At 39.9% G+C, this 15,796-nt stretch overlaps 1 protein-coding gene across 1 annotated transcript in view; it reads right to left on the reverse strand.

Annotated features, from left to right (window-relative positions):
* Positions 1–7,277: 7,277 nt before the first annotated feature.
* The window catches only part of dhrs11a (dehydrogenase/reductase 11a), a 148,590-nt gene continuing 140,071 nt past the window's right edge, over positions 7,278–15,796 (reverse strand). Inside the window, exons 6-7 of the mRNA XM_060912150.1 lie at positions 13,199–13,264; positions 7,278–13,104 (exon numbers count right to left, since the gene is read on the reverse strand). Of these exons, the coding sequence (XP_060768133.1) occupies positions 13,063–13,104; positions 13,199–13,264 (108 nt within the window). The 3' untranslated portion in view covers positions 7,278–13,062. The remainder of the gene's footprint in view (positions 13,105–13,198; positions 13,265–15,796) is intronic.

Consider the following 15,796-nt stretch of genomic DNA (forward strand, 5'->3'; position numbering starts at 1 on the left):
TTAGGTTTACCCAAAAAACCAACGCCTATCAGATTTTTTAAAAACCACGCCCATTGGGTTCACCAAAAGCCACGCCCACTACAAGGAGCTGATTTTTAATTTAATTTTTATCTTTATCTTTATTTCGAACATGTAAACAAACAATGAATAAATAAACAGAAAACCAAAAAAGCAAAACAGCATTTGCAACAAGAACACGTAAAAAGCCACTTAATTAGAAAATAAACCATAAATAATATAGGTAATAATAATATATCAAAATCAAAATAAAATAAAACAAAAATACAAACAAGGACGCACTAAGCAGTTTTGAGTTTACGTGTCCGAAAAGGAGTGGGCTGAAGTAAAAACTTATTTAATCCCACCCCTTTTCGTAAGTCAATATAAATTGAATATCTAGCTCCCTTATATATATATATATATATATATATATATATATATAATCTCTAGCCGCTTTATCCTGTTCTACATTGTCGCAGGCAAGCTGGAGCCTATCCCAGCTGACTACGGGCGAAAGGCGGGGCACACCCTGGACAAGTCGCCAGGTCATCACAGGGCTGACACATAGAGTCACCAGTTAACCTAACCTGCATGTCTTTGGACTGTGGAGGAAACCGGAGCACCCGGAGGAAACCCACGCGGACACGGGGAGAACATGCAAACGCCGCACAGAAAGGCCCTCGCCGGCCACAGGGCTCAAACCCGGACCTTCTTGTTGTGAGGCAATGGCGCTAACCAATACACCATCATGCCACCCCATATATATATATATACACACACACACACACACACATATATATATATATATATATATATATATATATATATATATATATATATATATATCAGCCCTGTGATGACCTGGCGACTTGTCCAGGGTGTACCCCACCTTTCGCCCGTACTCAGCGGGGATAGGCTCCAGCTTGCCTGCGACCCTGTAGAACAGGATAAAGCAGCTAGAGATAAGGAGATGAGATGAGATATACACACACACACACACACACATATATATATATATATATATATATATATATATATATATATAATCTCATTATCTCTAGCCACTTTATCCTGCTCTACAGGGTCACAGGCAAGCTGGAGCCTATCCCAGCTGACTACGGGCGAAATAACCAAAAAATTGCAATGCAATATGACTTATGGCAAAATGGGATCAAAATATTTTCATTGATCGACTTAAAATATGGCAGCACGGTGGTGTAGTGGTTAGCACTGTCGCCTCACAGCAAGAAGGTCCTGGGTTCGAGCCCAGCAGCTGGCAAGGGCCTTTCTGTGCAGAGTTTGCATGTTCTCCTTGTGTCTGTGTGGGTTTCCTCCGGGTGCTCCGGTTTCCCTGACAGTCCAAAGACATGCAGGTTAGGCTAATTGGTGGCTCTAAATTGATCATGAGTGTGAATGGTTGTCTGTGTCTATGTGTCAGCCCTGCGATGACCTGGCGACTTGTCCAGGGTGTACCTCACCTCTCACCCATAGTCAGCTGGGATAGGCTCCAGCTTGCCCGCGACCCTGTAGAACAGGATAAGTGGCTACAGATAATGGATGGATGGACTTAAAATATCAAATTAATATACAAAAGAGGGATACTGACTTTTCAAGAGTAAAACAAAAAAACAAAAAAAGAGGTGTTTTGAATTCAAGAATTTATTTTCATGTAGAAAGTATTTTTTTCCAAAATTGGCCTATTACGCTGAATTGATGTAGACAATCAGAAAACGTGCAAAAAATTGTCTCAAAAAACTCCACAAATTCATGCACAATTATATACAAATTCACACTATCAAACACCCTCCTCAGATAAATGCATTTTGAAAACACATAAAATAAGATAAATATAAAACATCAGCAAAACAGATGATAAAATGTAAGTTTTCTGTTATTTATTTTTGCTAGAGCCAAGGCTGAGAACCATAAATGGCTTTGACCAACAACAAGTTAACAAGAAATCCATGATATTTGCAATATTCTAACATTATATAATCGACTCTCATGGTGTCAACAACTGCCAAGAAACAGCTTCTATTAAGGAGTTATGGCATGAGAGTTAATAAGTGTCTTGGAGTAAAAAAACTCACACTCTGTATAATGCACACTTCTCTGAAATGTATTTTCCCCTATACAGACAATACACTGTCAGAAATAGGGGTACAGTAGGAGTTCATTTCTGTCCCTCAAGGTACGATCTACACTAATGTAAAGTGGTGCTTGAAAGTTTGTGAACCCTTTAGAATTTTCTGTATTTCTGCATAAATATGACCTAAAACATCATCAGATTTTCACACAAGTCCTAAAAGTAGATAAAGAGAACCCAGTTAAACAAATGAGACAAAAATATTATACTTAGTCATTTATTTATTGAGGAAAATGATCCAATATTACATATCTGTGAGTGGCAAAAGTATGTGAACCTCTAGGATTAGCAGTTCATTTGAAGGTGAAATTAGAGTCAGGTGTTTTCAATCAATGGGATGACAATCAGGTGTGAGTGGGCACCCTGTTTTATTTAAAGAACAGGGATCTATCAAAGTCTGATCTTCACAACACATGTTTGTGGAAGTGTATCATGGCACGAACAAAGGAGATTTCTGAGGACCTCAGAAAAAAACGTTGTTGATGCTCATCAGGCTGGAAAAGGTTACAAAACCGTCTCTAAAGAGTTTGGACTCCACCAATCCACAGTCAGACAGATTGTGTACAAATGGAGGAAATTCAAGACCATTGTTACCCTCCCCAGGAGTGGTCGACCAACAAAGATCACTCCAAGAGCAAGGCGTGTAATAATCGGCGAGGTCACAAAGGACCCCAGGGTAACTTCTAAGCAACTGAAGGCCTCTCTCACATTGGCTAATGTTAATGTTCATGAGTCCACCATCAGGAGAACACTGAACAACAATGGTGTGCATGGCAGGGTTGCAAGGAGAAAGCCACTGCTCTCCAAAAAGAATATTGCTGCTCATCTGCAGTTTGCTAAAGATCACGTGGACAAGCCAGAAGGCTATTGATAAAATGTTTTGTGGACGGATGAGAACAAAATAGAACTTTTTTGTTTAAATGAGAAGCGTTATGTTTGGAGAAAGGAAAACATTGCATTCCAGCATAAGAACTTTGTCCCATCTGTGAAACATGGTGGTGGTAGTATCATGGTTTGGGCCTGTTTTGCTGCATCTGGGCCAGGACGGCTTGCCATCATTGATGGAGCAATGAATTCTGAATTATACCAGCAAATTCTAAAGGAAAATGTCAGGACATCGGTCCATGAACTGAATCTCAAGAGAAGGTGGGTCATGCAGCAAGACAACGACCCTAAGCACACAAGTTGTTCTACCAAAGAATGGTTAAAGAAGAATAAAGTTAATGTTTTGGAATGGCCAAGTCAATGTCCTGACCTTAATCCAATTGAAATGTTGTGGAAGGACCTGAAGCGAGCAGTTCATGCGAGGAAACCCACCAACATCCCAGAGTTGAAGCTATTCTGTATGGAGGAATGGGCTAAAATTCCTCCAAGCCGGTGTGCAGGACTGATCAACAGTTACCGGAAACGTTTAGTTGCAGTTATTGCTGCACAAGGGGGTCACACCAGTTACTGAAAGCAAAGGTTCACATATGTTTGCCACTCACAGGTATGTAATACTGGATCATTTTCCTCAGTAAATAAATGACCAAGTATAATATTTTTGTCTCATTTGTTTAACTGGGTTCTCTTTATCTACTTTTCGGACTTGTGTGAAAATCTGATGATGTTTTAGGTCATATTTATGCAGAAATATAAAAAATTCTAAAGGGTTCACAAACTTTCAAGCACCACTGTACCCCCTAGGGCTCATTACTGGACCTCAAGGTAACTATATGTGCACCTTTTTTAGGCCAACAAGGTACATAAAGGGTACAAAGAAGTACTTTAGAAGGTACTGCTCCAGTGACAAATCATTGTACTCCTAAAGGCACAATAATGTACTTTATTTTCTGAGAGTGTAACCTATATCTGTTCATTTTTACGAGCAATGAAATTGACATTTCCTCCACTTTCCATTCAGTGCCAGTAAGCTCGGATTCCCCTTGTACTTGATTTCCATCTTGTGGCCATTTTGAGAGTATTCAGGCTTATAACTGTGAGCGGGTGAGATTTATGGTAAATAGAGTTCACAATTAATTGTAGTTTCCCGGCAGTAGTTAATATGCTCTATTAACGTCCCAAAACAATTTTTGCTCCAATAAAGTTTGTTAGATTGTAAGACCCTTTAGAGGCTTGACATGACGGGCAGAATTTGTCCAGAAGGCAGTGCAATCTGCTGCAAGTTTCCAAAGACCAACCAAGTTATCAACAATAAAATACTTTACATTATAGACATTCTTATCCAGAGCAATACACACAGCCTGGGGAGCAGTTGGGGGTTAGGGGCCTTGTTCAAGGGCAGTTCAGCCATGGATTTTCCTACCAGTCCAGGGAATCAAACCAGTGACCCTTTGGACCCAAGGCTGCTTTGCTAACCTTTAGGCCATGGCTGCCCCTTGCAGTGTGAAGTGTTACTGTCTGTGTGGAGATTCTGTACATATCTGTGTGGGGCTCCGTCAGGTTCTCTGGTTTCCTCCCACCCCCTAAAACATACCAGTAGATAGCTTGGCCATATTAAATTACCCACTGATGAGAATCTGACCCAGGGTATGTACCCACATCACACCCACTGTTCCCATACAAAAAGTGTGCTTGTATGCTTTGCCCTTATTTAGGGTCAAAAACTTATGACTCCACATCGTAAGACTACAGAATTGTCAGACAGAACCCATATGATACCAAGGTCTCGATATATGCATGTTACCAGACAGCTGATATGACCTCATGATTTGATTGTACTCGGTAGTTTACAAGCTAGCTAATTTTCACTTGAGTTAGCAAGCCAGAACATTATCGAGCTGGCTAGCTAGCAAGGTTTGACTGTAGACTTACATTTTAACAGGAAATAGATCACACAAATTACAAAGGAAATCATTTCATCTATATTGTTCCTGCTACCAAGTGCAAAGTTACTTTCATATAAAGTGGTAAAAAGTATGCTAACATATTTAGCCTGAATTCTTGCATGTTTAATCCCTTCTGAGAGATTTTTCTGATTGACTAAAGTTTCAACTGAAGGCTAGCTTAAGAACAAAAACAGCACACTTGTTAAGTATCTTACAAAGTAGATTTTAATCATCCAGATAACCAAAAATCTAAACTTTTCAATCATAGAAAGGCTAGTAACATTTCTAATGACTTCTGAGATAAGGGTTTGGTGGACTAGCTTTCTTTCTTTCTTGCAAAGTATATTACAAATGATCACATCTTGTATACAGTGGTGCTTGAAAGTTTGCGAACCCTTTAGAATTTTCTATATTTCTGCATAAATATGACCTAAAACATCATCAGATTTTCACACAAGTCCGAAAAGTAGATAAAGAGAACCCAGTTAAACAAATGAGACAAAAATATTATACTTGGTCATTTATTTATTGAGGAAAATTATCCAATATTACATATCCGTGAGTGGCAAAATATGTGAACCTTTGCTTTCAGTATCTGGTGTGACCCCCTTGTGCAGCAATAACTGCAACTAAACATTTCCGGTAACTGTTGATCAGTCCTGCACACCAGCTTGGAGGAATTTTAGCCCATTCCTCCATACAGAACAGCTTCAACTCTGGGATGTTGGTGGGTTTCCTCACATGAACTGCTCGCTTCAGGTCCTTCCACAACATTTCGATTGGATTAAGGTCAGGACTTTGACTTGGCCATTCCAAAACATTAACTTTATTCTTCTTTAACTATTCTTTGTGAGAACGACTTGTGTGCTGAGGGTCGTTGTCTTGCTGCATGACCCACCTTCTCTTGAGATTCAATTCATGGACAGATGAATTTGCTGGTATAATTCAGAATTCATTGTTTCATCAATTATGGCAAGCCGTTCTGGCCCAGATGCAGCAAAACAGGCCCAAACCATGATACTTCCACCATCATGTTTCACAGATGGGATAAGGTTCTTATGCTGGAATGTAGTGTTTTCCTTTCTCCAAACATAACGCTTCTTATTTAAACCAAAAAGTTCTATTTTGGTCTCATCCGTCCACAAAACATTTTTCCAATAGCCTTCTAGCTCATCCACGTGATCTTTAGCAAACTGCAGATGAGCAGCAATGTTCTTTTTGGAGAGCAATAGCTTTCTCCTTGCAACCCTGCCATGCACACCATTGTTGTTCAGTGTTCTCCTGATGGTGGACTCATGAACATTAACATTAGCCAATATGAGAGAAGCCTTCAGTTGCTTAGAAGTTACCCTGGGGTCCTTTGTGACCTCGCCGATTATTACACGCCTTGTTCTTGGAGTGATCTTTGTTGGTCGACCACTCCTGGGGAGGGTAACAATGGTCTTGAATTTCCTCCATTTGTACATAATCTGTCTGACTGTGGATTGGTGGAGTCCAAACTCTTTAGAGACGGTTTTGTAACCTTTTCCAGCCTGATGAGCATCAACAACGCTTTTTCTGAGGTCCTCAGAAATCTCCTTTGTTCGTGCCATGATACACTTCCACAAATGTGTGTTGTGAAGATCAGACTTCGATAGATCCCTGTTCTTTAAATAAAACAGGGTGCCCACTCACACCTGATTGTCATCCCATTGATTGAAAACACCTGACTCTAATTTCACCTTCAAATTAACTGCTAATCCTAGAGGTTCACATACTTTTGACACTCACAGATAGGTAATATTAGATAATTTTCCTCAATAAATAAATGACCAAGTATAATATTTTTGTCTCATTTGTTTAACTGGGTTCTCTTTATCTACTTTTAGGACTTGTGTGAAAATCTGATGATGTTTTAGGTCATATTTATGCAGAAATACAGAAAATTCTAAAGGGTTCACAAACTTTCAAGCACCACTGTATTACATCTCTTTCTTTGTTTCTAAGTATAATTAAATAACATTTGCTGGCATTGAGTGGTATATCAGATATATTCCATTCAGCTAGCGTGATATTGAACAAGTCAAAGACAAGTCATTTTTAATTTTTAATTGTCATTTTTAATCTGTATATATCATATAATGTATACTTAAAACCAAGCGTTAAACTCCCAGAAGTCATTGGTGGGTTGAAACATTCTTTTCTTATGTTACTCCATTCTTTTCTTATTATTTCACTCAATAAATCATAGTAGTTACTGAATTATACGCTTTAAGATGATTAACTGAAGAGTAAACTAAGACTCTAAGGAGTTAGAACACCATTAGAACCTTTTGAAAGTGAATGAAAATGAAAATGTCACTTGGGGTTCCAGTTTTTGTACGTTTACGTGGCAAAATCAGAGCAATGTTCCAGGCCGTTTCCCGGAAACTGATCTTTGTAATAATTTATCCAACAGTTTTGATAGTAGTTCTAATGTTATTGCTCTTCCACAGGGACTTGTAGGAACATAATCTAAGCCGAATAATAAACATTTTATTATTCTGTTACATTCATAGGAAAAGCTGTTCCTTTATGTTTTCCACCACTGGAAAGTCTTCAGGATGGTGGACTTTGTGTTTTTCTTGGTAACAAAGTGAGGGAAAGTGCAGCGGTTAGCACTGTCGACTCATAGCAAGAAGGTTCCGGGTTCTAACCTCATGGCCAATAGGGTCTTTCCTGTGTGGAGTTTGCATGTTCTCCCCATGTCTGTGTGGGTTTCCCCCACAGTTCAAAGACATGTAGATTAGGTAAAATACCCAGCCACTGGAGTTGCACAAGCCAGTGCATACTTAGTGCCGGTCCTGAGCCTGGATAGGTTGGGGAGGGTTGCATCAGGAAGGGTATCCAGTGTAAAACCTATGCCAAATCAAATATGTGGGTCTGGATGATCCACTGTGGCGACCTTTAACAGTGGCAGCCAAATGAAGACAAACAAGAAGAAGAAGAAAATGAGGGAAAGACTGCACATAGTACTGTAACTTGTTTTTGTGGACATTCCACAACATGAAAAGCAACAAAAATGAAGAAAGAGTCAGATATGTTGTTCTACAATACCAACTATTGGTATTGGCCTATTGCTGTGGTACAAGATGAATAAAAACACTTCGGAATTACTGCTGTTGATGAATGGAAGGAAAACAATCAACTTTACATTGGGCTGCATCATACCACCTTGCGGTTGATTATTTTCCAGAAAACGCCGTGTTTTCTTCCTTCTACTTTGAATTTCTGCAATGTGACTAAGATGTTCAGCTGATATATCTCAAACAGAGTCATCTGCAGTAAGATAAAGTTCTAATCTGTTGGGTCCTCCGGCCAAGGAAATGAATTTCCCCAGTTTTTTGGAGGTCTCAAATGATGTAAAATTAAGTGATGTTGAATAATCATCGAAGAAAATGTTTTTAAAGAAATATTTCTGTTTGAATTTGGGTGCATCACACATTCCTGCATACTGTAGGTTTATTGAAAAACAAAACAAACCCAAACATCTCCATACATTATTACAGAGAGTAGGGATTTCAACAAAATGTGCATACTGTTGAACCCAGTTCCCACAAAAAAAAAAAAAAACACAGCACACCATTCACAGCACGAATAATCTTTTTGATGTATGTCCACGAGAATATCTTATCTGTACACATGAACAAAGGTGGATCTTCTTGAAAATGTGTACACATAAAAGTTAGGTCACATGTCTGTAGGAAAGATGTCAGTGTTTTACGCTTTCACTCCGAGTCTGAAGTGCAAAAACCAATTCTACATGATATAAAGGTGCTCAAATGCCTCCTTGGGTTGGCTCAAAATCATGCAGTGGATGATGATTTTAAAAAGCATGAGCAATTAACCATGTGTTCATATGCAGCTTATGAATCTCAGACTCTTCAGACACTTCAGAGGTACAGTGTCTTGCAAAACTATCCATCCCCCTGTGTGTTTGTCCTGTTCTGTCGCATTACAAGCTGGAATTAAAATGGATTTTTGGAGGGTTAGCACCATTTGATTTACACAACATGCCTAACACTTTAAAGGTGAAAATTGTTGTTTTATTGTGACAATAATTAACATGAAATAAAACAGAAATCTAGAGTATGCATAGGTATTCACCCCCCCAAGTCAATACTTTGTAGAGCCACTTTTTGCCGCAATTCCAGCTGCAAGTCTCTTGGGGTATGTCTCTATAAGCTTAGCACATCTAGCCACTGGGATTTTTGCCCATTCCTCAAGGCAAAACTGCTCCAACTCCTTCAAGTTAGATGGGTTGTGTTGGTGTACAGCAATCTTCAAGTTGTGCCACAGATTCTCAATTGGATTGAGGTCTGGGCTTTGACTAGGCCACTCCAAGACATTCAAATGTTTCCTTTTAAACCACTCCAGTGTAGCTTTAGCAGTATGTTTAGGGTCATTGTCCTGCTGGAACGTGAACCTTCTTCCCAGTCTCAAACCTCTGGCCGACTCAAACAGGTTTTCCTCCTGAATTGCCCTGTATTTAGTGCCATTCATCTTTCCTTCAGTCCTGACCAGCTTTCCTGTCCCTGCAGATGAAAAACATCCCCACAGCATGATGCTGCCACCACCATGCTTCACTGTAGGGATGGTGTTCTCAGGGTGTTGGGTTTGCGCCACACACTGCATTTCCCATGATGGCCAAAAAGTTCAATTTTTGTCTCATTTGACCAGAGAATCTTCTTCCATGTGTTTGGGGAGTCTGCAACATGCTGTTGGGCAAACTCCAAACATGTTTTCTCAAGCAATTACTTTTTTCTGGCCACTCTTCCATAAAGCCCCGCTCCGGAGTGTACGGCTTAAAGTGGTCCTATGGACAGATACTCCCATCTCTGCTGTGGCTCTCTGCAGCTCCTTCACTGTTATCTTTGGTGTCTTTGTTGCATCTCTGATTAATGCCCTCCTTGCCCGGTCTGTGAGTTTTGGTGGGTGGCCTTCTCTTGTCAGGTTTGTAGTGGTGACATATTCTTTCCATTTTGCTATAATGGATTTAATGGTGCTCCCTGGGATATTCAAAGTTTGGGATATTTTTTATGACCCAACCTATACTTCTCCACAACTTTGTCTCTGACCTGTTTGGAGGCTCCTTGGTTCTCATGTTGCTTGCTTAGTCGTGTTGCAGAGTCAAAGTCCTTCCAGAACAGGTTGAGTTATACAGACATCATGTGATAGATCCTGTGACACTTTGATTGCACACAGGAGGATCTTAATCAACTAATTATGTGACTTATGAAGTGAATTGGTTGGACCAGCCCTTATACTAGTGCATCTCAAAAAATTAGAATATTGTGAAAAGTTCAATATTTTCCATTAGTTATTTAAGAAAGTGAAAATGTTATATATTATAGACTCGCTACACATAAACTAAAATGTTTCAAGCATTTTTCTATTTTAATTTTAATCAGTATGGCATACAGTACAAAAACATTTAAAAAAAACCATTTCAAAATATTAGAATATTTCATTTTGAGTTTGAGTAAAACAGTATGAACACAGTGTATCTCTTGGTCTAGTTCAGTACACACAACCACAATCATGGGGAAGACTGCTGACTTGACTGTTGTCCAGAAGATCATCACTGATGCCCTCCACAAGGAGGGTAAGCCACAAAAGCTCATTGCTGAAAAGGGTGGCTGGAAAAGGTGCACAAGCAACAGGGATGGCCACGGTCTTGAGAGGATTGTCAAGAAAAGTTGATTCAAGAACTTGGGAGAGCTTCACAAGGAGTGGACTGAGGCTGGTGTCAGTGTATCAAGACCCATCACGAACAGATATCTTCAAGAAAGGGGATACAACTTTCGCATTCCTAATATCAAGCTACTCCTGAGCCAGAGACAATGTCAGAAGTGTCTTATCTGGGCTAAGGAGAGAAAGAAATGGACTGTTGTTCAGTGGTCCAAAGTCCTCTTTTCAGATGAAAGTACATTTTGCATTTAATTTGTAAATCACGGTTCTAGAGTCTGGAGGAAGAGTGGAGAGGCACAGAATCCAAGGTGTTTGAAGCCCAGTGTGAAGTTTCCACAGTCTGTGATGATTTGGGGTGCCATGTCATCTGCTGGTGTTGGTCCACTGTATTTTATCAAGTCCAAAGTCAACACAGCCATCTACCAGGAGATTTTAGAGCATTTCATGCTTCCATCTGCTGACGAGCTTTTTGGAGATGCTGATTTCCTTTTCCAGCAGGACTTAGCACCTATCCACAGTGCCAAAACTACTACCAAATGGTTTGCTGACCATGATATTACTGTGTTTGCTTGGCCAGCCAACTTGCCTGACCTGAACCCCATAAAGAATCTATGGGGTATTGTCAAGAGGAAGTTGAGAAACACCCGACCCAAAAATACAGATACGCTGAAGGCCACTATCAAAGCAACCTGGGCTTCAATAACACCTCAGCAGTGCCACAGACTGATCACCTCCATGCCACACCGCATTGATACAGTAATTCATGGTAAAGGAGCCCCAACCAAGTATTGAGTGTATAAATGAATATACTTTTCAGAAGTTGGACATTTCTGTATTGTAAATCCTTTTTCTGATTGATCTTCAGGAATATTCTAATAATTTGAGATACTGGATTTCTGATTTTCATGAGCTATAAGCCATAATCATCAAAATTAAAACAAAAAAGGCTTTAAATATTTCACTTTACATGTAATGAATATAGAATATATGAAAGTTTACCTTTTTGAATTAAATTATGAAAAAAAAGTTACTTTTTCATGGTATTCTAATTTTTTGAGATGCACTAGTATAGGGGTTTCATACGAAAGGGGGTGAATACTTATGCACATTCCAGATTTCTGTTTTTTTAACTTAATTATTGTTTGTTTCACAATAAAACAACAATTTGCATCTTTAAAGTGGTAGGCATGTTATGTAAATCAAATGGTGCTAACCCTCCAAAAATCAATTTTAATTCCAGCTTGTAATGCGACAAAACACCAAGGGGGATGAATACTTTTGCAAGACACTACTTTAGACTCCTGATTGGTTGTAAATCAAAGAATTTACAAAACGTGACATGTTATGAGAAACACAGCTACATCCAATCTAAAGTTAGAATACTTGTAAAAAAAAATACAATAATCAATAATGCTAACACTTAGAACAATTATAATGCATTGTATGGAGTCGTATAAAGTCTTATAACACATTTGCTGGTTAGAATTGGGAAATGAGCGATAGATAAATGCAGATGGAAGTTGTATTTCAGAGGAAAGCAAATTGTTTTTATTTGTAAGGGCAAACCTAAGACCTACTTGTGAAATTTTTAATCATATTTAATGTCAGTGAATTATAGCTACAAGCGAAAAAGCCAAATTTGGTCAATTTTGTCACGTTTTAATTAAGAAAAATGATTAAAAACAACTTCCAGGATATAGTTACATGCTTTTAGTTTGGGAATATATTCGCATTAGCTAATACATACTATACTTACAAATCACTTCTAAGTAGCCACTAATCGAAAACAATATTGATGGTTTAGAAGCCTTTATACGAAATTAATTAATACATTATAATTTGCAAGTGTTTCCTACACTTATTTTGCTGCACACTGAGTGAGTGTTTTCGTCTCATTTCCAAACAGATGATATGTCATATGACCTAAAAAAAACCAAAAAAAACCCCAAAACAAACAAACAAGCAAAAAAAAAAAGTGCAACTGATGGCACTGTGGTCTGCGGTCAAAATTGGGGACCATTTTTTCAGCCCTACACGGTCCCTGTTTCCATTTTCCGTCTACTCAAAAAAAAAAAAATTAATATCACGTTGAGGCAGCAGTGTTTGTGTAAATTGGTCAATTGGAACAGTACCAAGCATATCTCTTTCTCTCTTTGTCTATGTGGTCTCCTTCTTTTATGGACCGGTTCCCTGTCACACACAGCTTCAGATTTTCAGATTCGCTACATTTTCATCAAACCATACACAAACCACAATTCCCTTTCAATACCATGTTTTAAAACTATTTGTATGGTTTGTTCAGCAGGTGTTGCCAGGGTGACACTGTTTGCTGCTGGTTCTGTCTTCTCCGCTCTCCATTGATATGACTCCATTCCGTCACTAGGATACCTGCTCCACCGGGCGCATCTGCACGTCTCCGATCTACAGACGGAAGTATAGCGCAAGGAGACAAATCGATTTGAGCAAATGAGATAGATATATATTAGAGATGGAGGCAAAGAGTGCAAATGCTCACCTGAACATGCGGAGGGGCGCTGAGGACATAGGTGACAGCGCTGGCTATGTCTTCTGCTTTCAAACACTTAAGAGCGCAAGACCATAAGGAAGATAAAGACAATAATATAATATAATATAATATAATATAATATAATATAATATAATATAATATAATATAATATAATATATCCACATTCACTGGATATGAGCAATCGTGTGCTCTGATTGGCTAGTCTACTACGAGGATATCAGCTCATATACCGTGAGTAGAGAAAAACAAAATGGTGGCGTGCATCATATCACTTTGTTATCAAGTATTTAAAAGAAACAGAAATAGCTAAAAGAGTATAGTTTTTCCCCCTCGATATCTCCTGTTCCACACTCCAGGCCAGTTGGTGGTGGTGATGCGCCTTTAAGCTGGTTTGCCAACCGCCAAAAAAAAAAAATCCGAAAAAAGAAGAAATGGCAGAGTGTGTTGCTGAACCAACCGAGGATGAAATAAAAACTTTACTCGAAAACAAAACCCCAAAAATACAAAAAAGCAACAAAATATGGAATAAAAGTGGTGAGAACGGATCTTATTATTTTTCAATAATTTTTTTTTCGCGGTCCGGTTTTCATCAAATCCTGCGCTCTGATTGGCTGGCGAGCGGGTCCGTATCCTATGGTACGGACCCCAGTTACGGACCCCTGGCGACTCGCTCATTCACAACAACAACAAACATAGCATTTTTGTCAACATTTATCTTTTTTTTAATAAGATTTATTTATAAGATTATCAAAAATCTTATAAATTTTTGCCAGCATTTCTCAGGAAAATAGCATTAATTTTACAGCATGGATAGCGATAACGACAGTGTTCACAGCGAAAGCGAGTTTTACTACCCTGAAGAAGAAGAAATAAAAGAAAACATTTCAGGAGAAAGCTAAAAACCTCTAACTTGCTAATGCCGAGCAAAAACATGGCTGAATCCTGAATGACTCCTATTTGTATAAATAGGGGACTACATAGGTGGCAAAATGTATTTTTATTTACTTATTTATTTTTCCTGCCATGGAAGTGCACTTGTATTGAGGTATTTCACTCACGTGACCAAGTCATGTGATGCTGCCATTTTGGACGTCACGGCTCGAATCAGTTTGAATGCGAGGAAGGCGACAAACGAAAAACATAAAAGAAAAAGGAGCGAGATGCAGAAAACACCTTCACTATCCAGCGACGTAGGGCATTTACAGGGCGAGCAGAGGGAGAGGTATTTGCAAAAATTGAGGTTAGCAGGCTTAGAGAATGACGTTTACTTGCTTCCACCAGGATTGTTCACTGACAGCTAAGATTTGTTCACATTTTCATTTACTTTCGGTCCTCAGGATAAACAAAATGTTATTAAATGTCATTTAAATAACTTCTTAGTCTGTTGAGACATGGCCCGTTATAAATTTTTCCTTTACTGTATTTACTAGTTTACTGAGCGCGCTCCGGGGCTGGCTGGCTGGCGCTAGCTAGCTAGCGCTCCGGGGCTGGCTGGCTGGCTGGCGCTAGCTAGCTAGCGCTCCGGGGCTGGCTGGCGCTAGCTAGCTAGCGCTCCGGGGCTGGCTGGCTGGCTGGCGCTAGCTAGCTAGCACTCCGGGGCTGGCTGGCTGGCTGGCGCTAGCTAGCTAGCGCTCCGGGGCTGGCTGGCTGGCTGGCTGGCGCTAGCTAGCTAGTGCTCCGGGGCTGGCTGGCTGGCGCTAGCTAGCTAGCTAGCTAGCTAGCGCTCCGGGGCGGGCTGGCTGGCTGGCGCTAGCTAGCTAGTGCTCCGGGGCTGGCTGGCTGGCGCTAGCTAGCTAGCTAGCGCTCCGGGGCTGGCTGGCTGGCTGGCGCTAGCTAGCTAGCGCTCCGGGGCGGGCTGGCTGGCTGGCGCTAGCTAGCTAGCGCTCCGGGGCGGGCTGGCTCAGTAAACTAGTAAATCCAGTAAAGGAAAAACTTGAGACTGAAAGGTTTTAACAGTCATCCAAATGACTGAACGTAAACATTGCTACAGTAACATACCAGCTACTGTTGTTGACATTAGCTAGCTTGCCGTCCAAAATGGCGGACACCGGGGCGTCACGTGACCCTGTGACGTCAGGTGAAATACCTCAATACCGAGGATGAAGCAATTTGCATTACAGCCGTGAATGAGGATTCAAAATGGCGGCTTGGTTCGGTTTTCCCTTTCGGGCGCTCTCGTTTTCTGTTAGAATTTGGTAAAGAAAAAAATAAGTATATTATTTACCAGCTTAAGGTCGGTCCGTATGGTGAAATACTGTGACCTCGGCCTTGAATACTGACTTCGGCCCAGAGGGCCTCACTCAGTACTTTCAAGACCTCGGTCACGGTATTTCACGATATGGATCTCCCAGCTGGTAAATAACATATATTCATGATAGCATTTTTTACAAATTGCTCCTGTCATTTCGCTGGTTTGTTTACATTCTGAGTGGAAATTATTTTGTTGGACGTTTTGTATGAAGTATTTTTTTTATTGAACGGATTTTCAAAATATTAAAATAAAAATGCTCAGTTTGTCAAAATCCAGTGAATGTGGATAGAAAACCAGTTATTCCACTCAATCTCGTCGTACACGGCTTATAGTCG

This window comes from Neoarius graeffei, chromosome 28, assembly GCF_027579695.1.
Source record: "Neoarius graeffei isolate fNeoGra1 chromosome 28, fNeoGra1.pri, whole genome shotgun sequence".
In the NCBI taxonomy this organism is placed as follows: domain Eukaryota; kingdom Metazoa; phylum Chordata; class Actinopteri; order Siluriformes; family Ariidae; genus Neoarius; species Neoarius graeffei.